At 43.5% G+C, this 25000-nt stretch overlaps 1 protein-coding gene across 3 annotated transcripts in view; it reads left to right on the forward strand.

Moving 5' to 3' along the window:
* Positions 1-25000, forward strand: part of tup (LIM1_Isl and LIM2_Isl domain-containing protein tup) — a 69633-nt gene that overhangs the window by 10144 nt on the left and 34489 nt on the right. For 2 of the 3 annotated variants that reach the window (XM_071671286.1, XM_071671287.1), the window contains exon 2: positions 12607-12802. In XM_071671286.1, coding sequence (XP_071527387.1) covers positions 12607-12802 — 196 coding nt within the window. The remainder of the gene's footprint in view (positions 1-12606; positions 12803-25000) is intronic. The other variant, XM_071671288.1, reaches the window with a different exon arrangement.

Below are 25000 nucleotides of genomic sequence, written 5' to 3' on the forward strand. Positions count from 1 at the left end.
ACATTTAAGAGGAAGTGTACCAATAAAATCAAGATTTCCCCTTCTTTTAATAAGTAAGGTTTCTACTTGTGTAGTATACATGCAAACATGAGTGTGAGAGGCGAGTGTCTACACTTAAGTCGAGCTTCGCTAAGCTCTCTCTACACGTCCGTGTGTTTGTTGATCACACAAGATGGCTGGCAAGCTTTTTCAGTGGATGAAGAAAACCACATAAAAACAGACCCACGGGTCGAGAGGGAAGGTATGTGAAGAGCTGTGGGAGATGGGGAGGCGAATTGTGTATATCCAACAAGTTTTCGTGATTAGCTCCTCGAGCACGACGGTACGACCCTTGAGCGTTACTGTACGACCCTTGAGCACGACGGTACGACCCTTAAGCATGATGGTGCGACCCTTGAGCACGATGGTACGACTCTTGAAAACGACGGTACGACCTTTAAGCACGATGGTACGACCCTTGAACACGATGGTACGACCCTCGAGCATGACGGTACGACCCTTGAACACGATGGTGCGACCCTTGAGCATGAATCGTACGACCCTTGGGCACGATGGTACGACCCTTGACCATGATGGTAAGACCCTTGAGCACGACGGTACGATCCTTGAGCACGACAGCGCGACCTTTGAGCACGACGGCGCGACCCTTAAGCACGATGGTACGACCCTTGAACACGACGGTACGACCTTTAAGCACGACAATGAGATCCTTGAGGACGCCGGTAAGAACTTTGAAAACGACGGTACGAACGACCTTACGGTATATGATGGCGTGGCATTTGACCAATGGCCAGGCCACTATACCCAGGGGGTCGTAACCACATGCTCAAGGGTCGTACCGTCGTGCTCGAGGGCCGTGCCGTCGTGCTCGAGGGTTTACACACGAAAACCCGTTGGAGAAGTACAGTTCCTCCATCTCCCCCCCCCCCCCCCCCCCTCTCTCTCTCTCTCTCTCTCTCTCTCTCTCTCTCATACCCGTCAACAGTCATCCAAAACTGTTAATGTGTGGTTTCCGTTGATCTTAATAATTCACTATCAGCAACGGAGGCTGTTATGTAGTGATGTCTCTGTTGGCGACGTCAGCAACGGAAACTGTTGTGTGGTGATGTCTCTGTTGATGAAGTCATCAGTAGACGCTGTTGGGTAGTGATGTGTATGTGGAATAAATCTGGTGATGTATCAAGGGTAGAGGATCTATATTTCATTTCTATAGACTGTATTACGAACTTACTGTAATAAGTGTATTTGAAGTTATCATTTATATCGACTGTATCACGAAACTACTGTAATATATGTATTTGAAGTTATCTTATCAGTGTTAAGTGAGTGTTATCTTCTGTGCGATATGCGGGTCATATTATTATTATTATTATTATCATTGTTGTTATTATTATTATTATTATTATCATTATTATTATTATTATTATTATTATTATTATCATTCATTGTACTTAGTCGCTTTCTCCCGCGTTAGCGAGGTAGCGCAAGGAAACAGACGAAAGAAATGGCCCAACCCATCCACATACACATGCATGTAAATAAACGCCCAGACACGCACATATACATACCTATACATTTCAACGTATACATACATATACATGCACAGACATTTACATATATACACATGTACATACCCATATTTGCTGCCTTCATTCATTCCCATCGCCACCCCGCCACACACACACACACACACACACACACACACACACACACACACACACACATATATATATATATATATATATATATATATATATATATATATATATATATATATATATATATATATATATATATATATTTCAGTTTTCCATTACTTTGAACAATGATAGTTTTTAAGTTTCTTTAAAGCACCATCTTTTACATACATTGTCAGAGAGATAATGTCAGTATATATTATCTAATGCCAGTATACAACAGCTTCACATCATTGTTATCGTCCATTTTAATAAGCGGCCAACTATGCCCCATCACTTGCCTTCTGGGATCAAATTGCAAATGAAGATGATGAGAAAAAAAATAAAGAATATAGAATTCATTTTGAGCTCCTCAGGGGCTTGCAGAGAAGTGAGAAGGTAATAGAAAGAAAGAGAGGTGAAGGAAGGAAGAGAGTTTCAAGGTTTCGCCATCTGAAGGAAGAGGATGATATAACGGTCAATCCTAGTGTGGCTCGTCTCTACACAAAAACTATGGGAAGCAGCAGTTGTAGCCAAGCTAGTGCCGAGGAGCCGCCAGGCCTGAGTTTTAGGACATACTCACACAGTTTATAATAATTGGCCGGAATTGGTTGAGATAATGAATCAGTTATTTTTTAACGTATTGAACGAGCTGTGTCTAATTCATTTAAGAATTTGATTTTTGAAGTACGAGACCATATTTCTTGAGGGTATTTCACGGACCTCATCTATCTTTTTCTTTCTTTTTTTTTTTTGAGACGACATTTTCTTTTTTATTCAAATGGAAAAAAAAAATCTTTCTCTCTACGTCTATACTAATCGGGAGTGCGTGACAACTCACAGGTGATTATGTATCATAATTACAGGCGCTAAATTGTTGCACGTGTTTCGATAAATGAACGAACACAGTTTTTACCCACAATTAATCATTATTTTTTTTTTCCCCATATTACGAGAGAGAAATGACTTGATAGTATGACCTTTGTTGTACTATGGTACAGTGGGTGTTGTAGCCGCAGTGGGTGTTGTAGTGTGGTACAGTGGGTACTGTAGCCGCAGTGGGTGTTGTAGTGTGGTACAGTGGATGTTGTAGCCGCAGTGGGTGTTGTAGTGTGGTACAGTGGGTGTTGTAGCCGCAGTGGTTGTTGTAGTGTGGTACAGTGGGTGTTGTAGTCGCTGGTGTTGAACTGTGGTACAGTAAGAAATGTAGCCAATTTGGGCATTGTCGTAGTGTGATACAGTTGCTACTGTAGTCGCTATGTTTATTTTGTAGCCTGATACAGTAGGAACTGTGTTTGCTTTGGCTGTCGCTGCTGTAGCGTGGTACAGTAGATACTGTATCCACTACGTGTGTTGCTGTAATCATCTTGAATTTACAATATACCTTTTGTCACCAATTTTTTTGTGTCTTTCCTTTGCTGTTCAGTCTCTCTGTTATGCCAATTTTCGTGTTCAGCAGAACTTTAAAAAAAAGAAAAAAATAATATAAAGCAATTTGACCAATAACGAGATCTGTTAGCAATGAACATAATTACCTTGTTGAATATGTTAATCAGGAGATAAGAATAATCAATAGGATTTAATTTGGTGATTATGGAATTATTACCTGTGACAGATGGGACGATTTGATACGTGTATAATTCAACAGCCATTTATCACTCGTGAATTAGTATTATTCCAGGCACACACAGAGAACAGAGTTGGCTAAACTGTTCACCGAGAAATCAGTGAACACATCCGATTGATCAAGGGACATATCGCTGTACATCTCAATTAATCCGTGTGGCAGATGTGGTTAATGTATTTATCATGTCACCTGGTCGTGCTAACGTTAAGAAAGGGAATCAAGGGATGAAAGACGTGGGTTAGGAAACCGCTAAGGATGATGAAGGGAATCAGTGATAGCGGGAAAGGGGGAACTGCTAAGGGCAATGTAGGAAAGGGGGAACTGCTAAGGGCAATGTAGGAAAGGGGGGACTGCTAAGGGCAATGTAGGAAAGGGGGGACTGCTAAGGGCAATGCTGGAAAGGAGGACTGCTAAGGGCAATGTAGGAAAGGGGGACTGCTGACGGCAATGCAGGAAAGGGGACTGCTAAGGGCAATGCAGGAAAGGGGAACTGCTAAGGGCAATGCAGGAAAGGGGAACTGCTAAGGGCAATGCAGGAAAGAGGAACTGCTAAGGGCAATGCAGGAAAGGGGGGACTGCCAAGGGCAATGCAAGAAAGGGGAACTGCTAAGGGCATTACAGGGAATCAATATTAGTGGGAAAGGGAACAGCTAAAGAAGATGCAAGGAATCAGAAAAAGGGAATTATAATGAGGTTATATTGTTAGCAATCTTCAGCTTCTTATCCTACAGCGACCCTCCGTTTTTTGTAAATACATTTCTCTACACGTTGGTCGGATGTAATATATTAATTAAAACGTCCTATTTCATTCGTAAGTATCCCCGGGATCGGCGTGAAGAAATGAACAAAGTCTTAGAGACTTTGCAATACACATGGATGTCATTTCTGCGTGAGATGTCGGTCCGTACCTAACCTATTCCACCCAACACACACAAAATTCTTTCCCTCACCGCTTCCTTTTAAGCAAGATATGTTTTTTTGCAGTGGAGCTTTCGCCTTGAAATTTCGTAAGCATGTAGGTGAAATATATATCTTGTGCCAGGCTGGTTTTTGATGTGGTAGTTTCCCTACAGCTGAAGTAAATGCCAAAAAATGTAGTCAGGGTTGCCTATAGTTTGTGGCCCCGAATCGCAACAAAAAAATTTGGTCTGTGAATATCTAGGTCTGTCAGGGAATTCAGTGTGTGTGTGTGTTTGTGTGTGTGTGTGTGTGTGTGTGTGTGTGTGTGTGTGTGTGTGTGTGTGTGTGTTTGTACAAAAGTGTGTAATTGTCATAGATTTGTACGATAGTATTATAAAGCACGGCTGTATGATCATGTATAAACGCATCGACTTCACTAAATATATGAATACATACAAATGTATAAGTGTAAATGCATATGGATGAAAGTGTAATGCTGTATTACAAGGATGTTTATATTTACGTTGAACAATATAACTGGTAATGTTCAGGTGCTGTATTATGGCACCTGACCCATCATATTCTGGTTTTATGAGAGGAATTCGCGAATATGTATGTATGTGTCTGTGTTCTTATGGGCATATATATATATATATATATATATATATATATATATATATATATATATATATATGTGTGTGTGTGTGTGTGTGTGTGTGTTATCCCTGGGGATAGGGGAGAAAGAATACTTCCCACGTATTCCCTGCGTGTCGTAGAAGGCGACTAAAAGGGAAGGGAGCGGGGGGGCTGGAAATCCTCCCCTCTCGTTTTTGGTTTTCCTAATGAAGGAGCAGAGGAGGGGGCCAAGTGAGGATGTTCCCTCGGAGGCTCAGTCCTCTGTTCTTAACGCTACCTTGCTGACGTGGGAAATGGCGAATAGTATGAAAAAAAAATGTATATGTGTGTGTGTGTTTGTGTGTGTGTGTGTGCTCCCTATGCAAGTTCATTGCAACTGAAATGATGATAATGACATAGTGTGTCAAGCGTGAGCGTCGTGTCAAGGAAACCGTAATAGAAAGAGTGATAATGTTCCAGGTACAACTGAAATGCGTGAGCAGATGAGTGGATACGACGCAAATGATTACATCACAGTCTTATATTACAGCAGGTCGTAATCACGTAGATAGATATGATTACATTTAGACATCATGTGTGTGTATGAGTGTATATATATATATATATATATATATATGTCCCGTATTTTGAAACTTCAGTTGTATCTACACATAACATTACACCCAATTGAGCTGATGTAATCACTCGCTTCTCTAATGAAATCCCTAGCGAGTGGATATCCAATTTGCAGTTTGTATTAATATTGGAGGTTGTGTACAGTGAGAATGAATTAGATGATGCAGAGGATTTACCAAGCGGTTGTTGAGCCGTAATGAGCAGCGGTGTGACTATATTACATGTATATATATATATATATATATATATATTTCTTTTCTTTTCTTTCAAACTATTCGCCATTTCCCGCATTAGCGAGGTAGCGTTAAGAACAGAGAACTGGGCCTTTGAGGGAATATCCTCACCTGGCCCCCCTTCTCTGTTCCTTCTTTTGGAAAATTAAAAAAAAAAACAAGAGGAGAGGATTTCCAGCCCCTCGCTCCCTCCCCTTTTAGTCGCCTTCTACGACACGCAGGGAATACGTGGGAAGTATTCTTTCTCCCCTATCCCCAGGGATGTATATATATATATATATATATATATATATATATATATATATATGATATACTATGTAAAGTCTCCAAACTACAGTCTCTCTCTCTCTCTCTCTCTCTCTCTCTCTCTCTCTCTCTCTCTCTCTCTCTCTCTCTCTCCTGTAACACGATACAGTTTCTACAGATTTTCGAGACGGGAAATATATTCGTTGTAAACTCTACTACAAGTTCCCGTTACCAACGGCTGTCTCAGTGTTCTCAGAATAACGTACGTTCTCCAGGGTGTTCAGTCATTTTCCTGCATTTTACGTCAGGGTCGGACCTGAAGGGAATGATGTTCGTGTGTTTTTAGATATTAACTCCTTGGGTACAACGACTTAAACCCTTTTGAATACTGTGACTTGATCCTTGAGTGCGATGGGGTTCCGTCGTGATGGTGAAGGAGCTAAGTCATTGTTGTACTCAAGGAGTGAAGTCATTGTGCTCAAGGGTTCGAATCGTCGTGCTCAAGGGTTCGAGTCGTCATGCTCAAAGGTTTATGTCGCCATGCTCAAGGGGTTGAGTCGTCTTGGTCAAGTGGTCGAGTCGTCTTGGTCAAGGAGTCGAATCGTCATGCTCAAGGGTTCGAGTCGTCATGTTCAAGGGGTCGAGTCGTCATGCTCAGGGGCTCGAATCGTCATGCTGAGGGGGTCGAGTCGTCTTTGTCAAGGGGTCGAATCGTCATGCTCAAGGGGTTGACTCGTCATGCTCAAGGGGTTCGAATCGTCATGCTCAAGGGTTTCGAGTCTTTATGCTCAAGGGTTCGAATCGTCATGCTCAGGGGTTCGAATCGTCATGCTCAGGGGGTTGAATCGTCTTTCTCAAATAGTTTGATACGTTTGTTGATGGCGGCCTAATGTTCTTGATGGTGGTTGTGGTTTGGTTGTTAGAGGTGGTTAGCCCGTTACTACTGGCTTATTTGTTAGTGTTGGTTTGTTGTTTGTTAGTCGTGGTTCTGTTCTTGGTGATGAGTGAGGTAGTCTCGTTGATGGAGACCTTTTTTCATTGTTGGCGACGGTGCCCAACAGACTGCTGGTGATGACGTGTATATATATATATATATATATATATATATATATATATATATATATATATATATATATATATATATATATATATATATCCTCACTTGGCCCCCTTCTCTGCTCCTTTTACGACACGCAGTGAATACGTGGGAAGTATTATTTCTCCCTGTCCTCCGGAATATATATGTATATATATATATATATATATATATATATATATATATATATATATATATATATATATATATATGGTAAGCTATTTTTTCTAATGCAGCTTCGGTACGAACTGCAAAATTTCTAGCAAATTCCCCAGCTATACTCTAATAACTTTCTAAGTAGTTATGAGCCAGAATGTCATATTGGGATGATATCTGAGCTCTACATTTTCTTGTCAATGAACTCTATCATTAGAAATTGAATAAAACTATTGAGTTTTTCTTCTTATTTCGTCTTTGTTTTGCATTCCGATATGTATTCTGCAGTCAAGTACATTTTTTACTTTAATTCCAGTAAAGTTTTGTCTCCACAACAACACGAAATAGGAAAAAGATGACGGCCATAAAGCTGCAGACATGTTAAGCTACTAAAGCTAAAGACATGTTAAGCTACCAAAGCTACAGACATGTTAAGGCATTAAGCTACAAACATTGTAAGCCACCAAAGCTACATACATACTAAACTACCAAAGCTACAGACATTGTAAGCCACCAAAGCTACAGACTTGCTTTACTACCAAAGCTAAAGACATGCTAAACTACCAAAGCTATAGACATGGTAAGCCACCAAAGCTACAGACATGCCCTGCCACCAAAGCTACAGACATGCCAAGCTACCATGCATGAGTTACGAGGATCCTGAAATCACCAAAGCTACAGACTTATGAAGATCAGAAAGCCATCTCCATCCACTCAGTCATTATCATTACAATTAACTAAAACCAGGATCTATATCAGTAATTAATTCAAACTCCGCAGTGAAGGTAATTAAAAAAAAAAAAGAACTAATGTATTCTATTTCTATCTTGATTACCCTTTGGTACTGCGGTAATCACTCAGAGGACTTGCCAATTAAGATAATAAAGGACGATGTAATCTTAGAGATTAACTTTGCTCTAGATTATATATTACAATACACCTATTTACCACGACGTGACATTATCCGTTACAGAATTCAGTTACAGCATGAACACTCAGCTTATATGATAGCTTCTTCCGGTACAATTGGACTTTATTCTACGTGTCGCATCGTGTGATCATCTTACACATCGTGTAATCACCTTACATATCGTGTGATCACTCTACACATCGTGTGATCACCCTACACATCGTGTGATCACCCTACGCATCGTGTGATCACCCTACACATCGTGTGATCACTCTACACATCGTGTGATCACCCTACGCATCGTGTGATCACCTTACGCATCGTGTGATCACCTTACACATCGTGTGATCACCCTACACATCGTGTGATCACGCGTTGGGTGTTCCCAGCGAAATGACTTTTGATGATCCCAGACGATGAATCGTCATTGAACGTTAGTATCAAATGGTCTTTTCGTATCAAATGGTCTGTTCCTATGGCAAAATAGGAAAGAAAAAGGCCTTTATCTAAGGTCTTATTAGGCGATGGTGGTTTGTTAAAGACCCACTTTCCCCCACCTCCTCCCTCCACCTCAACTTCGCCCCCCACGTCTGCATCTATGGTCTTATCAGGCAATGGTGGTCTGTTAAAGACCCAAATTCCCCCACCTCCCCCCCACCTCAACTTCGCTCCACGTCTGCATCTATGGTTTTATTAGGCAATGGTGGTCTGTTAAAGACCCACTTTCCCCATCACCTCTACTCCCCCCTCCCCAACCCCCACCCCCACGTCTGCATCTATGGTCTCATCAGGCAATGGTGGTCTGTTTAAGACCCACATATCCCCCCCACCTCAACTTCCCCCCCCCCCAACACACACACACACACACACACACACACACACACACACACAGAACACTGTACGAGGTTTCTTTTTTTTCTCCTTTGCTTTACACAAGCAAACTGCATTTCTCTTCCAGAGGAAAATCCAGTTCTGTGGTGGTATTTCATGGCGAGGCGCTCAGCCTCCTGTAATCTCCACTTCGGGCAAGGTGTGGTGAGAAAGATAGACGTGTATGAAATAAAGATTTCATCTTTTTTTTTCTTTCCTCTTGCTATCTTTTTTTTTTTATTTATTTCTATATCGAACGTGAATTATCGAAGGTTTGGCTCCGGAGGACTTGGAGACTTGGTTGGATAAGCTTTAAGGCAGGGCAGGGAAGCAGCAGTTGTGGGACAGAATTATTGAAAGCAACGGTGAAAGTTTTCATTTCTTCTTCTTCTTTTTCTTTCATTTTCTTTCTTTCTTTCTGATCTAAGGATTTGATTTGGGATAGGATGCGAATTTCAGTGACGTAACTGGGAATGATGGGAGATGTCTTATCTGTTTTTTTTCTTCATTGCCCAGTACTCTCTCTCTCTCTCTCTCTCTCTCTCTCTCTCTCTCTCTCTCTCTCTCTCTCTCTCTCTCTCTCTCTCTTTCTCTCTCTCTCTCTCACACACACACACACACATAATGTAATCTCTTATCTGTGAGTTAATGTAATCTCTCTTCCTGTGATATAATGCAATATGATATAATGTAATTTCTGTTCTTCGAACATGCTGTAATCCCTATCCCTACGATATAATATATGATATAGTATAATATGAATTCTATTCTAACATGATATAATCCATTTTATAGAAACTGTCGTAAAGAATACAGCGAATGCGTGTGTATGTGTGTGTGTGTGTGTGTGTGTGTGTGTGTGTGTGTGTGTGTGTGTGTGTGTGTGTGTGTGTGTACTCACAAATCAGTCGTAAGACCACCAGAGTCTCAGCTTTATATAGACCATGTGATCCGCGACATCATTCCTCAGACCAAAGCCAAACAAGAAAACAAGAAACTTTGCAAAGAAAACTTTAGACTTCAGGCGCCCGTGTGAACTGCACCACATTGTAATATCCTGCACAGAGAACCAGTAGCATTATAACGCTAGTACTCCACCGTTTTCTTTTCAAACCTCGTCTCATTTCCTTGATTCTAACTCTCTTAGGATTAGATGAGACTCTCTTAGAATTAGATCACGTCTCTCCAGTCAGTTCGATATAGAATAAAGTCTTTCTTTTTTTTTTATGTCGATGTATTGTTGTATGTATTAATTGATTCTCATGTATATTGTATCAACAACAGATATTCTCTCTTTCCAGGTTATGATTGTAGTTATTTCTCTTGTTTTTGTATTGTATCTATGCCTCTGTGCTTCTGTATCCGTCTGTGACACGGGAGGAAAATCATCAGTTGCTCCTGTCTTTGACTCGTAGGTTCTTAGGTCTTTGATTATTTTTTTTTTTTCATGTGAACCAGTTTACGGTGCGAGAGGGTCTGTCTCTTTCCACAGAGGTTCTGAGTGCTGGTCTATGTCCTGTTACCACTGTCGGCAACGAGGTCTTAAGTGGGTCAGAAACCCCCCACGGCCATAGACCTCTTGCTGGCCATAGCCGAGTGCTTGAGTGTGAATTGACGTCAGAACGCTCGTCTCGCTCTAACCTAACTCTCGCGTGGTGGTGATTCGCTTCATCTTGAACCGACGACCCTTATCGGTCATTTGAAGACGACGATGACTTAAGTTGTTTGAGGACAGATTAACTGAGGACGAAAATTTCATTCCTTCCACTATGGCAAGCTCACATAATCCCTTGTAAACGACAACTCCTCGACTATGAAGAACAACTTATTCCTATGACTTCAGTTATGATCTCTCCAGTAAGACGATCAAACACTGTGAGTGCGATTAGAATCCCTCCCGCTCTGGGGTACGATGGCAACCTCGTGTGGTACCATCCTCTGAGCATAATAATATGATACTCACCGAGTATGATAAGGTGATCACATTCCATTCGCGATCTTTGTTTACCTCTGGAACACGGTGGCTTTACCCTCCGAACACCACAACAACACTGTATCCCTTATGGAGTATAAACTTTGGAATACAATCCTTCTTCTACTGAATCGAATGGCTTAAAACAACACGGTGGCTTTACCCTCCGAACACCACAACAACACTGTATCCCTTATGGAGTATAAACCTTGGAATACAATCCCTCTACTACTGAATTGAATGGCTTAAAACAACGAATGTTGAGAACATCTGTGCTGTCTTTGGTATCCGGCTGTGAAGACCCCAATCAGCAAAGGATTGCTTAAACATTGGATATCTGGCTATGTGTCTGCGTGAGTTATATGCTGCCACAGTGGTTGGTATCTACGACGGATCCCTCTTTGTCGATCGAATTCGAATCTGTTCCTTGAGGACACAGAGAGTCTAAGTTAAGATTGTAGAAGTACAGTGCGTGATTCTGTCCGAGCTATAGATGATACACATCTAGATTGGGTACACTGGCAAGTACAGAACGGGAGCTGTGTTAGTAGGGGCCGTCACTTTAACGATAGGAAACAGGATCCGAACCCCCGCACTGCATTACGATGATTAAGAACTAATCATACTTATGTAAATCAGAATTCAGCTATGGAGTAAATTACGTCATCAGACTAGAAATAAGCAGGGACTACTGCACCAGTTTGCTGACACTGTGACTAATGTTGTTGTATTAATCATGGACGACATTTCATTGACGTAGCTAATGTGTAAGGTGTGGGGAGGGGGGATGTATGGCTTTATGATTGGCGTGGTTCTTGTTGTGGGGACGTCCTGAGGCTGTGGGACGACCCTGTCGACCCACAGCCACATAAAGGGACACTGTGGGATGACGCTGTCGACCCACTGCCACACGTAAGGGCCTTGTGAGACGACATTCGACCCACAACCACACGAAAAGACCCTGTTGGGCGGTACTGAAACATTAGAGAGGACTGTGTGGGACCTGATCGACCTACACGAAAAGACTGGTTAGGACGTAAATTTCGACCCATTGACATACGAAAGAACTGTGCTGGACGACATTGCGGACTCACTACCACACGAATCGACCGTGTGGGACGAAACTTTCGACCAACTGCCTCACGAGAGGATCCTACGTGCCGTACATGCAGCTAGTAGTAAGTAGTAGTAAGTCCAGCAGACACTGAAAAAATGCTAATGGAAATTATCGAGTATTGTCGGCTGGGGTCCGACGGTAGGCGTCCTGCTGGAAGGCCCTTCAGCCGCCGAGGGTGTGAGAGTGGCACGGTGCGTGTGGCACAGAGAGAGAGAGAGAGAGAGAGAGAGAGAGAGAGAGAGAGAGAGAGAGAGAGAGAGAGAGAGAGAGAGAGAGAGAGAGAGTGGTGTAGAGCATCAGTGTGGTGAAGAGTGTTCCAACGGTGTGGAGGACATGAGTCTGGTTGCATCTAGCGTTGGAAGCGGTAATGGCTGGCGTCATTGTGTGGTGGGAGAGGGGACGAGAGAGGTAGAGGTAGCACTATGTGAGGCAGTGAGGAGGAGGAGGAGGAGGAGGAATCCTCCTCCTCCTCCATCGTCACTCACCAGTGGTGTCAACTAACTTTCCTATTTCTCCGCCTCCCTTCCTCCCTCCCTCTGCTGGCGTCCTCAGCGGAGCGAGGTGGGCGGGTGTCCGTGTGCATTGGTTGCGGGGGCGTGATCCACGACCAGTACATCCTGAGGGTGGCGCCTGACATGGAGTGGCACGCCGCCTGCCTCAAGTGCGTCGACTGTCACCAGTTCCTGGACGAGTACTGTACCTGCTTCGTGAGAGACGGCAAGACCTACTGCAAGAGGGACTACGTCAGGTGGGTGCTCAGTTGTGGTTCATCTTTCTCTCTCTCTCTTCTACGACATCGTTGAACAAATTCTCTCTGTCTTTCTCTCTCTCTCCCTCTCTTTTTTTCTCTCTCTAGTTCCTTATACCATGCTAAGCTCTCTCAATGAGTCCACTTCCTTGAGTTATCTTCTGTTGGGTCACTATACAGTTATCTTGATTCATTTACCCGAAGTCTTCAGCTGTAGCCAATAGCACTGACCACTTATTTTCTTCGTTCAGATTTCTTTCCTCTTCATTGCGAATAGGTTTATCTGAATCATAAAGGTCTTCAATGCTATCTTAGACGATCTATACACACTATCTTATGGCATCCTGGTGTGCTGTGTCTAACGCAATCTTCCTGAGAAGAGTTCATGAGGGGTGTGTGAGGTGAGTTGGTATGGGGGTCTAGTGTGGTGCTTGGTGGAGGCTGGAATGGGGGTGTTCTGCGTGTGTGTGTGTGTGTGTGTGTGTGTGTAGGTGGAGGATCCTGGGTATACAGATGATTCAGGCAGGAAGAAGGTAGCGGCGGAGACGAGAGGAAATGTCGCAGCCTCTGTCAACACACTGGCTGCCAGCCTATGCACACACTCTCCACAAACTCTCTACCCCTGCCACGCACTCCCCATACCCTCACAAACATTCTCCTTATTCCCATACGATATCTAGATCTCTCATACACTCCATATATATATATATATATATATATATATATATATATATATATATATATATATATATATATATATATATATTATAGACTTCCAATAAAGAACGAGTATCGATTAGTTGAGACGGATGGATGGGTGTTTTGTGTGTTCCTGGATTATCATGAGGCGTTTGCCATCGTATACCACATAGCAAGACAGTAAAGAAGGTGAATCCCCAAGTAGGCAATTGGGAGAGACACCTTCGATGGGTTGAAATCTACTTCTGTAGAAGGGAACAAAGGATAAGGCTAGACGAGCCTATCTGAAGGGAGTTCAAGTGAGCAGCGAGGTGCCACAAGGTTCAGTCTTGGGTCCTTCGCTCTTTGTGATCTGTGTTGAAGATGTGTTCGCCAGGATCGGACTATGAGAGACGTAAAGAATGACGAGTGCACCTCGTCAGGAGACTAATAGAGACCAGCTGTCCCCTGGCAAGTGCGAAATTTGCCCTGAAGTACATGGATAAGGAAATATTCAACAAGCTATTGAAAATCAACTATGGAAAAGACCAGCTTTTGGAATATACTTAGGTAGGTTTGGTCGTCACATAACAAAAGATAAACACATAAACACAGAAGGCCCTGAGGAGAGAAACAAAGATGTTTCCTGAAATAAGAATAGTGATCTACATACAGTCAAAGGTTAGAGGTTATTAATGTGTCTTTAATGGAAAAAAAGTAAGAATAGAGTTGATCACAATCTTCAAGTTTCTTAACCAGTTTGATGATGACGATTGTGACTATCAGGGGCAAGTAATACAGAAAAAACAAATGTTATTTGAAACTAAGAATTAACTTGTTTGAAACTATGCTAAGACATACCGTTATTTATATTCATATATATATATATATATATATATATATATATATATAGGCACAGACTCGCTACATTTCAAAATTCCACATTTGAAAATTTGGTGGATTGAAGAAAAAAATATATAGAAATGATAACATAGAAGCTATTTCACAACAGGAAATTAGGGACTTCTGGGTCGATGTTGGGAATGAAGTTATATATATATATATATATATATATATATATATATATAATTCATCGAGGACTCGTTTATCTAGGGCCCCTTGCAACTCCAAGGCTACGCTCCAATCATCAGCAGGGAGAGGAGGATGAACTCCCTTGAATCACGACGTTTGTGACGACACCCACACTCACTCTCGTCAACTGACGGCTGTACAACCATCCCAAAAGTGACTTTTCACTCGCGGAGTATCACCGTACAGACGGGGTCCACTAACACACACACACACACACACACACACACACGTGTATATGGACACATTCGTTTATCTTTTGATATATCTATCGTTTTGCCAAATATTGTACATATCAGCTTGCCCCACGCTGCCTCCCACAATACTATGCCGCGCTGAGTTTTCAGTGAAAATGTTTTGAGTGCGCTGGGCAGATACGCTGAACTCTTTGGTTGGGTGATTTCCTCGCTAATCCAACACGCTAGGGAGTGGATAGAGAGCTGCCATGTTACTGATACCTGTGCACAAATAATCCTACAGTTTTATGATTTTTCTTTTTTTTTTTAGTTGTATATCTGACTGTATGTTCCTCTCTCTCTCTCTCTCTCTCTCTCTCTCTCTCTCTCTCTCTCTCTCTCTGTCTGTTCCTTTTTCTTCCTGTCCGTCCATACGTTTTTAGAGGTGATATAAGATAAGATAAGATACTTTATTCGTCAAATTGTTATACAAAATGTAATACAAAATGAAATTCGTTTTGGCTTTAGAGCTCCTTAGTAGTTGTAAAAAAAAAGAAAAACATTAAAATATTAACAAGAAATATTGCATAGGTTATTTCATATAAAATGTTACTTTGCTATTGTGTACATGCGATATCAGCTTGTCACCATCCCTATCATGAACCATCACCTACAGTTATCATGAAACTTAAAGCTAGAAGTTATAGTGATGATAGATGATAGATGATACAAATAATAACTAGCAATACCTAGCCCTACCTTGGTCTTATATGATTAGTGAACTAGTTACGTTCGTGACCTCCCTGTTCTGTAATATCTCCAAGACTTCACCTGCGTAATTTCACCCAAAGGACCGCCTAGATTCATTAAATCTTCCGTTATTTCTTTATCTGTTTATTTATTTATTTATCTATATTATCAAAAAGAATTCGCCTCATACGTAAAGCTTGAATTGCAATGATTTTGAGTGACGTAGCTACGTTTGTATGTATGTATGTATGTATGTATGTATGTATGTACCTATGCATTTTTTTTATATTTACTCGCTATCTCCCGCGTTAGCGCGGTAGCGCCAGGAATAGACGAAGACTTGCTTCTCAAGAAGGTCAAGTATGTCACTTTAGCTTTAGCTTTCTCATAGCTTTCTTGTCGTATTATGTCCAGTGTTAACTGTGCCCATATTACAGACTGCCTCTGCACATCATATGATGACACCATCACCCCATATTTCCCTGGAGTTTCCTTTCTTTACCCTTAAGCCTTAATTCTATAATCACATATCTAAGACAGGGGTTAATGGGGAGGAGGGAGTTATAGTTCTATAAACACAACACCCATAAACGTCTCAGTAGAAAGTTAGGGTCGATCTATAACAGTGTTATAATCTCCATCGAGGTGACGCCACTGAGAAATGACCTTCCTCCAGGGGAGGCAGTGCGATAGATCTTAAATCGGTTGATAACATCTGTAATCCAGCGATACTCACGCTGCCGGCATGACAAGGCTCCCAGCGACCGGCTTTATTTTACAGCCGGTTGTATACGGCTTCTGGTCAACCGGCTTACCCGCTCGTCTCTGTCTCGAGAGATTTACAATACGGGATGTGTGTATACGGTGGAGATACGGATGGGGCGTGGTGGTGGTCAGGGCGCCATGCAGGCGTGGTGGTTGTAGTGGTTTTAGGCGTGTAGACACAGGGTGGAGTGCTGGTTGTGGTGGTTGTGGTGGGCATGTAGACAGAGGCAGGCGTGGTGGTTGTGGTAGGGGCAGGTATGTAGACAGAGGTAGCCGTGGTGGTTGTGGTGGTGGGCGGGCGTGTAGACAGAGGCAGGTTTGGTGGTTGTGGTAGGGGCAGGTATGTAGACAGAGGTAGCCGTGGTGATTGTGGTGGGGGGCAGGCGCGTAGACAGAGGCAGGCGTGGTGGTTGTGGTGGTGGGCGGGCATGTAGACAGAGGCAGGCGTGGTGGTTGTGGTGGGGGGCAGGTATGTAAACAGAGGTAGCGGTGGTGGGTGTGGTGGGGGGCAGGTGCGTAGACAGAGGCAGGCGTGGTGATTGTGGTGGGGGGCAGGCGCGTAGACAGAGGCAGGCGTGGTGGTTGTGGTGATGGCGGCGGCGGCGGCGGTGGTGGTGTTAAGCGTGTAGACACAGGGCAGGCGTGGTGGCTAACGTGGAAGGACTGGGAGATCCTCAACCGTGTTTACCCGCGGTCGAAACCCCCCTTGTAGACTGTCTAGGAGATGTGTCGTAGCATCTGTGTGTGTGTGTGTGTGTGTGTGTGTGTGTGTGTGTGTGTGTGTGTGTTTGTGTGTGTGTGTGTTTGTGTCTGAGAGAGAGAGAGAGAGAGAGAGAGAGAGAGAGAGAGAGAGAGAGAGAGAGAGAGAGAGAGAGAGAGAGAGAGAGCGTAAGTCTCCTACATTAGCTGTGGGGCGGGGCGGGGCGGGGCGGGGCGATGGGGGGAGGTTGGGTGGCTGGCGGAAATATGAAGGCAGCGTTGTAAGAGCTGATATTGACTCGGGTTTTCGTTTTCTGTTGATAATTCCCTCTTTCATTTGTAGGATCGTGTGTATACAGGTTTCTGTGTGTGTGTCTGTCTGTGTCTGTTTGTCTGCCTGTCTGCGGGCGTGTCTGCTCGGCCGTGAGTTACTTTGTCTGTGTGGCTGTCTGTCTGTCTGTTCGTTAGAATGTTGATTTGTCCTTGCATTTCTGTTTCACTGCATCGTTTTCCATTGTCTGTCTGTCTGTCTGTTTGTCTGTCTGTCTGTCTGTCTGTCTGTCTGTCTGTCTGTCTGTCTGTCTGTCTGTTTGTTTGTCTGTCTGTCTGTCTGTCTGTCTGTCTGTCTGTCTGTGAGGCAAGCACGTTTCTTGTCAGTGAAGGTCATACACAGACGTTTGCCTGGTACAGATCAACGTTGGAGTCAGCCACATGAGGACAGGACATGGCATTAGTGAGCATGTCCTGGACACGTGTGTGATACAGTAAGGGCCTTGTGATACAGTAAGGGACATGGGAAAAGCCTTGTGATACAGTAAGGGACGCTGGAAAAGTCTTGTGATACAGTAAGGGACATGGGAAAAGCCTTGTGATACAGTAAGGGACATGGGGAAAGCCTTGTGATACAGTAAGGGACATGGGAAAAGCCTTGTGATACAGTAAGGAACACTGGAAAACCCTTGTGATACAGTAAGGGACATAGGGAAACCCTTGTGATACAGCAAGAGATACGGGAAAAGCCTTGTGATACAGTAAGGGACATGGGAAAAGCCTTGTGATACAGTAAGGGACATGGGAAAAGCCTTGTGATACAGTAAGGGACATGGGAAAACCCTTGTGATACAGTAAGGGACATAGGGAAACCCTTGTGATACAGCAAGAGATACGGGAAAAGCCTTGTGATACAGTAAGGGACATGGGAAAAGCCTTGTGATACAGTAAGGGACGCTGGAAAAGCCTTGTGATACAGTAAGGGACATGGGAAAAGCCTTGTGATACAGTAAGGGACATGGGAAAAGCCTTGTGATACAGTAAGGGACATGGGAAAACCCTTGTGATACAGTAAGGGACATGGGAAAACCCTTGTGATACAGTAAGGGATATTGGAAAACCCTTGTGATACAGTAAGGGACATGGGAAAAGCCTTGTGATACAGTAAGGGACATGGGAAAAGCCTTGTGATACAGTAAGGGACATGGGAAAACCCTTGTGATACAGTAAGGGACATGGGAAAAGCCTTGTGATACAGTAAGGGACATGGGAAAACCCTTGTGATACAGTAAGGGACATGGGAAAAGCCTTGTGATACAGTAAGGGATATTGGAAAACCCTTGTGATACAGTAAGGGACATGGGAAAAGCCTTGTGATACAGTAAGGGACATGGGAAAACCCTTGTGATACAGTAAGGGACTTGGGGGAAAGCTTTGAATACAGCACCTGGAAACCATTCAAATACACAGGTTGTCAGGGATGTGTCTGCCGCCTACCAGCACTTGGTCTTTCCCCCCAGGGTAAAGTCAGCAAATTCTCTATCCTAATTCTTTTTACAAATACCCGATGCCTTACATTTACACTCCCCTACCGATTTACAACCATTTACAACGATACTGTATCACCCATTCCCCATACCATTTACAGATATCTTAGGCATGTGTTTCCTGTCTCATCCCCAGTTCATTTTCGCCCCTCCCTCCCTCCTTCTAGCCCTCCACTCCCCTCTGAGGGGAAGGGCCTCTACTTCCCTCCTCCTCCAAACCCTCCACTCCCCTCTGAGGGGAAGGGCCTCTACTTCCCTCCTCCCCCTAGCCCTCCACTCCCCTCTGAGGGGAAGGGCCTCTACTTCCCTCGTCCTCCTAACCCTCCACTCCCCTCTGAGGGGAAGGGCCTCTACTTCCCTCCTCCTCCTCCTCTTCCTCCTCCTGTAACCTCCGGACTCCTCCCCTCTCTCTCTCTCTCGGCCGCACGGTAAAAGAGCCAGCTGCCGGGGGAGTTTTTCGGGCACGGTCTTAACTGGCCGTGATGAAATTTGAGGCGCGATCAAACGGTCTTTTACCGTCTTTGTACGTGGTGGGGACTGTAGTCTGGGTGGGGACTGTAGTCTGGGTGGGAATGTAGTCTGGGTGGGGACTGTAGTCTGGGTGGGGACTGTAGTCTGGGTGGGGACTGTAGTCTGGGTGAGGACTGTAATCTGGGTGGGGACTGTAGTCTGGGTGGGGACTGTAGCCTGGGTGGGGACTGTAGTCTGGGTGGGGACTGTAGTCTGGGTGGGGACTGTAGTCTGGGTGGGGAATGTAGCCTGGGTGGGGACTGTAGTCTGGGTGAGGACTGTAGTCTGGGTGAGGACTGTAGTCTGGGTGGGGACTGTAGTCTGGGTGAGGACTGTAGTCTGGGTGGGGACTGTAGTCTGGTTGAGGACTGTAGTCTGGGTGGGGACTGTAGTCTGGGTGAGGACTGTAGTCTGGGTGAGGACTGTAGTCTGGGTGGGGACTGTAGTCTGGGTGAGGACTGTAGTCTGGGTGAGGACTGTAGTCTGGGTGGGGACTGTAGTCTGGGTGAGGACTGTAGTCTGGGTGGGGACTGTAGTCTGGGTGAGGACTGTAGTCTGGGTGGGGACTGTAGTCTGGGTGGGGACTGTAGTCTGGGTGAGGACTGTAGTCTGGGTGGGGACTGTAGTCTGGGTGAGGACTGTAGCCTGGGTGAGGACTGTAGTCTGGGTGGGGACTGTAGTCTGGGTGAGGACTGTAGTCTGGGTGGGGACTGTAGTCTGGATGGGGACTGTAGTCTGGTTGGGGACTGTAGTCTGGGTGGGGACTGTAGTCTGGGTGGGGACTGTAGTCTGGGTGGGGACTGTAATGGCCGACAGCAATATAGCAGGACCGGAAAACCTTCTCCCAGCCCAACGAAATAAAACTACAAAATACAGTGAAAAAAAACACATTATATAACGGAGTGTGTTAAACATCACGAAAACGATTTAAAAAGAGTAAAAAAAAAAAAAAGTTCCTCTTTATTTCTCTCTCTCTGGCTCCTCCACCATTACGAGAATCAACTATGTCTAAATTTCACACTGGTACAGCAGGGGCGAGCAATGGCATCATCTGATAACGAAATACCAGGTTGAAGATAGAGTGAGGTGAGCATCGGTGTCGGAGGCATGTAAGTGAGGGCGCTTCTCGCCACAGCGACATCTGCAACAACTGCCTATACGACATGTTTACCACCCGCCCGTGCCGCGCTGCCACGGTGTACGACAAAACCAACAGCCCCCCCCAGCTCAAGTTTCCTTATTTCATATAATATTGTGTTTACGCTTCCCGTGAATAATCCCTCTTTGATTAGAGAAATAATTCTCTTTTGAATTAATGCTGATATATTTCTTTTGATTAAATGGAACTCGAGGCAAAACCTAACGAAAAATAAGAATTGTAAGAAAATGTTAAACTGCGCGATTTTATAGAAATCATTGCTCAGGTTTAAGACATCCAAGACGTATGAATTTCATGCCACAAGGTGATAGCTTCCTCTAGTGTCGTTTTCTCGATTATAAGTAAGTTGTCTGAAGCGGCGTGGTTCATGATACTTAAGGTTACTTACAATGTTACTTTTACGTTTAATTCTTAAAAGATACCTCGAATAACTAATCTTTGCATGGTTTAGTAATACCCTCGAGACAGCAGTGACTAAAGCCCCAGCCTCACGAATCGGTTTGTATCTATCTATCTATCTATCTATCTATCTATCTATCTATCTATCCATCTATCTATCTATCATCTATATATATATATATATATATATATATATATATATATATATATATATATATATATATATATATATATATATCCTCCGTTATACTAACATTGTGGTTTTTATATGTACTTTTAATATCCTTGGACCTATAGGTCTTATCTTGATTGTATTTGGTAATATTGGCAGAAATGATACCTGTAAAACAAAAGGAAAGCAGCAAATAACATGGCAGATGGGAAGGGATATTTGATGACAAGTGACAGCTGGAGAGTTCATAGGGCGAGAGGCGTTTGATTTCACTCTTCCCTTCCTAGGATAGATGTGGACTTGGAGTACCTAAGGTATGAGGCAACGAAGCTCCATTCGATATGGAATGGCTGTTCAGAGGAAGAGAATGGTATCAGCATCTGGGCAACGTGCTCAACTCTTAGGAAGGAGGTTTTGTGATGAAATAAGGTATATGGCTGTGCTCAACATGTCTGTATCACTGCAACATGTTTATATCATTGCAGAGTTGCAGTGTGGTGATTTGAAATGAAATAGTCGGAGACGAGTGAGATCCAGAAAGAAACATAGGTTGAAAAACAGCATTTTTATATCAATGAATTTAACCAAGTTCCGTTTATCCCCACTCGAAGATGCTACCCAGGTCCGAAATAAGAGGAGGAAAGTTCTTCGCTGGGAAAAAGAATCGAATGTTAGAGTCATGAGGGAAGGGAATGTGTCCTGTATTATGTAAGGTGGAATCATCAGCGCAAAGGCGAATAGGATTCATGGCTGAAGTGAGGTAAACTATATAGGAAAAGGAAAAGAGCAGGCCATAGGACAGAAGCCTCGTAGACACCACTGTTGGCGGGATGAGAGAGAGAGAGAAATGACTCCATTAACGATGCTCACGATGGAACGACTAGACAGGTAGTAATAAGGATAAAGGAAGGAAGTTAAGAAAGCAAACACTGATGCCCAACCCTGTCAAATGTCTTGGAGATTGTTGTGGGCCGTAACAATAGATTCATCGAAATCCATGAAAGGCTGAGGCCAGAGGCGAGTTATACAGGAGAAGTCACCAGCGGAAGCTGCATTGCGAAAGATGTGCTGGTGGTCTTAAAGAAGGGAATGAGATTCTGCGTTAAGAAAAAAAACGTAAAAGTTATAGAGAACTTGAAAGTGCTTTGGAGATAACAAACTAGAGATATGGGACGATAGTATGAAAAAAATTATGTCCTTTCTTAGGGGCTGGGATGCATTATGGCACGCTCCGAAGAAGGGTAATGCTGGGTCATTAGCAGAGACGAAGTGATGAGGAAGAATCGTACACTACATGAGGACATGAGGAGGGAGGTATGTCATCCGGACCATACAACTCGCCCATCTGTAACTGGAAGAATCCTTGTAACACCTTCCAAAAGAGGCAACATGGGGTAGGGCTTAGCGTGAGGATATGCTGGTGGAGGGGAGTTAATGAACTATGCGCTGAATCATCCACGGAAATGTTAGAGGAAAATAAGGTGCCGAAAGGAGCGGTTTGATAAGTTGAGGCGTTAGGTTTTGCTCGGGTCGGAAAAGAGGGAGGAAAGGCTGAATTGCAGGAGTTAGTAACGATGGTTTTAGCTAAGGACCAAAGAGTTTCATCACGCGAAGAATTGCTTTGCCATGATTTTGAGCTCTGAGAAATGAAGGCAGAATGAGATCCACGAAAGAAGAATCTTATAGCCTGACACGGTCTGCTCCTGACGCAACGTGCGTCAGAACAAGAGCGATCAAACCATAATTAGTAGGATCACACCCTAGTATAGATAACCTCCGCTAAGCAGTCAACACAGCTGGAGGCATCGCAGCCAGCGAAGCTGTACTCTACCCTAAGAAAAGCCGGTATAAAAAAACGCACAAGGAAATCTGCGGAAACTTCCCAGAATGCCAAAGTTGGCATAGCGTGAGGGGAAGAGGTGAGCCGATCTGCCTAATTGTAAATGATAGATATGAGATTATGTCTGGAACACCTCACGCCTCTATTCTTCACCTCCCTCCCGTCCCAAGGAAGGTGTTGGAAGTTACGAGTGTTTATGTTGTCCTCAAAACATTCCTTGTGCTTTTATCGCGGCGGCAATATAGTTGTCTTTCATTAATCGCTCTGTTGTGTGTTTGTAAACATGCTGGTGTGTGTTTCCTGCCCAGGACGAGCGTTTCAGAGACGCTCTCACGGAATGGACCGACTCAATCGTTCTGGGAGAGCAGATTTATCAGGTAGTTGATAACCAGATGCCTCTGATTCGTATCGATTCTTGCATTCCTTGGCGATCGGAATCCAGAGAGAGAGAGAGAGAGAGAGAGAGAGAGAGAGAGAGAGAGAGAGAGAGAGAGAGAGAGAGAGAGAGAGAGACGGTGGCTCAACCCCTCCAACAGAGCTAGTAATAGACTGACGTGTGTGTGAGGCAGGTACAGTCAGCGGTATGGTACCTCGTCTCGTGGTGTACCATCGACCCATTCTTTTCTGTTTTAAGCGACATAAATTCACCGGATATTGTTTATGTTTGCGCGTAGTGGAGGATTTGTCAAAAATGAAATTGTTAATCTTGCTTCCAACACGCTTACCTTCACGGCCAAATTGCAGATTTTCTGCTTATAACGTTCGCTTATAATAATACAGTGAAGAAATGTAATTATTGACCTCTAAATAACACTAAGTCTTCAATAGATTTGTTATCTTACTGCTTCTAACTGACGCTGGTCGACAGCGAAAGAGCAGTAAACCATTCCTTGTCACTAACAAACTAGCATCCAGACCAATTCTAAACTGCTTTGCTCCTAACTGCCAGTGATCTCCAGTGACATTGCTAACGTGATTTAGACTAACCTCAAACATGCTCCTTTGCCTCATTTCTCAATGTCAGTAACCCCACGCATTCCATGATCTTTTCAAACACTGTAGTTACGAAGGCGAGTAACGCGCCCAAGAGAAATTGCCCAACCATTAATTTGCGACGTACATATATTTTTTGTGCTTGATCTCGGGACCTGTGAGCAACAGGGATTTATAGTGTTGATAAACAAGGGATCTTAACATTTATAGTCCATTGGTTTGTTGGTTTAGTATTATATTACCACTCCTGGTCATACCAACGTTCATCTAACATAGCAATATTTTTTATTTAACTTCTTTAGGGCTATGGTGCTGATGGTAATAATACGTTGTGTTAATGTGTATAAGAAGTAGTTGAGTGAGTACAGTATTTCTAAATGTGAGAACTTTTATTTCTTCTTAATCGTTTGTTAGGTATTGTCTTTCATGATGTCTGACGATGTCTGAGTGTTGTAGGGTGATGGGGTCTGAGTGTTGTAGGGTGATGGGGTCTGAGTGTTGTAGGGTGATGGGGTCTGAGTGTTGTAGGGTGATGGAGTCTGAGTGTTGTAGGGTGATGGGGTCTGAGTGTTGTAGGGTGATAGGGTCTGAGTGTTGCAGATGATGGGGTCTAAGTGTTGTAGGGTGATGGGGTCTGAGTGTTGTAGGGTGATGGGAGTCTGAGTGTTGTAGGGTGATGGGGGTCTGAGTGTTGCAGATGATGGGGTCTGAGCATTGTAGGATGATGAGATCTGTATGTTGCAGAAGAGGATGGGGTTCTGAGTGTTGGAGGAAGCAGATCGGAACTTCATAAGTACGTTGAAAACACTATTGATTTAACACACGCTTTCAACATGATACATTTTGCCTAAAATTTCTGTATCATTTTGGATAAAAACCGAACCAGTGTCAAGAGTTCTGAAATATATGAATAGCAACACTGACGTTTTGACCACTGAACCCTTATTACGTCTCTTAAAAAAACGCATGATCGAACCTCTCAAACACTCACTTCAGAAGATCATGCATTTCATTTTGATGTCATATCAATTTACAGAAAATTATTGGTTTAGCTTACGTTTATGACGAAAACAATTTTGCCCCTTGAGATGTATCGTGTTTGAAGAGGCTCCTATTGAATGTTATCGTATGAACAATCAAATGATTTAAAA

This window comes from Panulirus ornatus, chromosome 16 (assembly GCF_036320965.1).
Source record: "Panulirus ornatus isolate Po-2019 chromosome 16, ASM3632096v1, whole genome shotgun sequence".
In the NCBI taxonomy this organism is placed as follows: domain Eukaryota; kingdom Metazoa; phylum Arthropoda; class Malacostraca; order Decapoda; family Palinuridae; genus Panulirus; species Panulirus ornatus.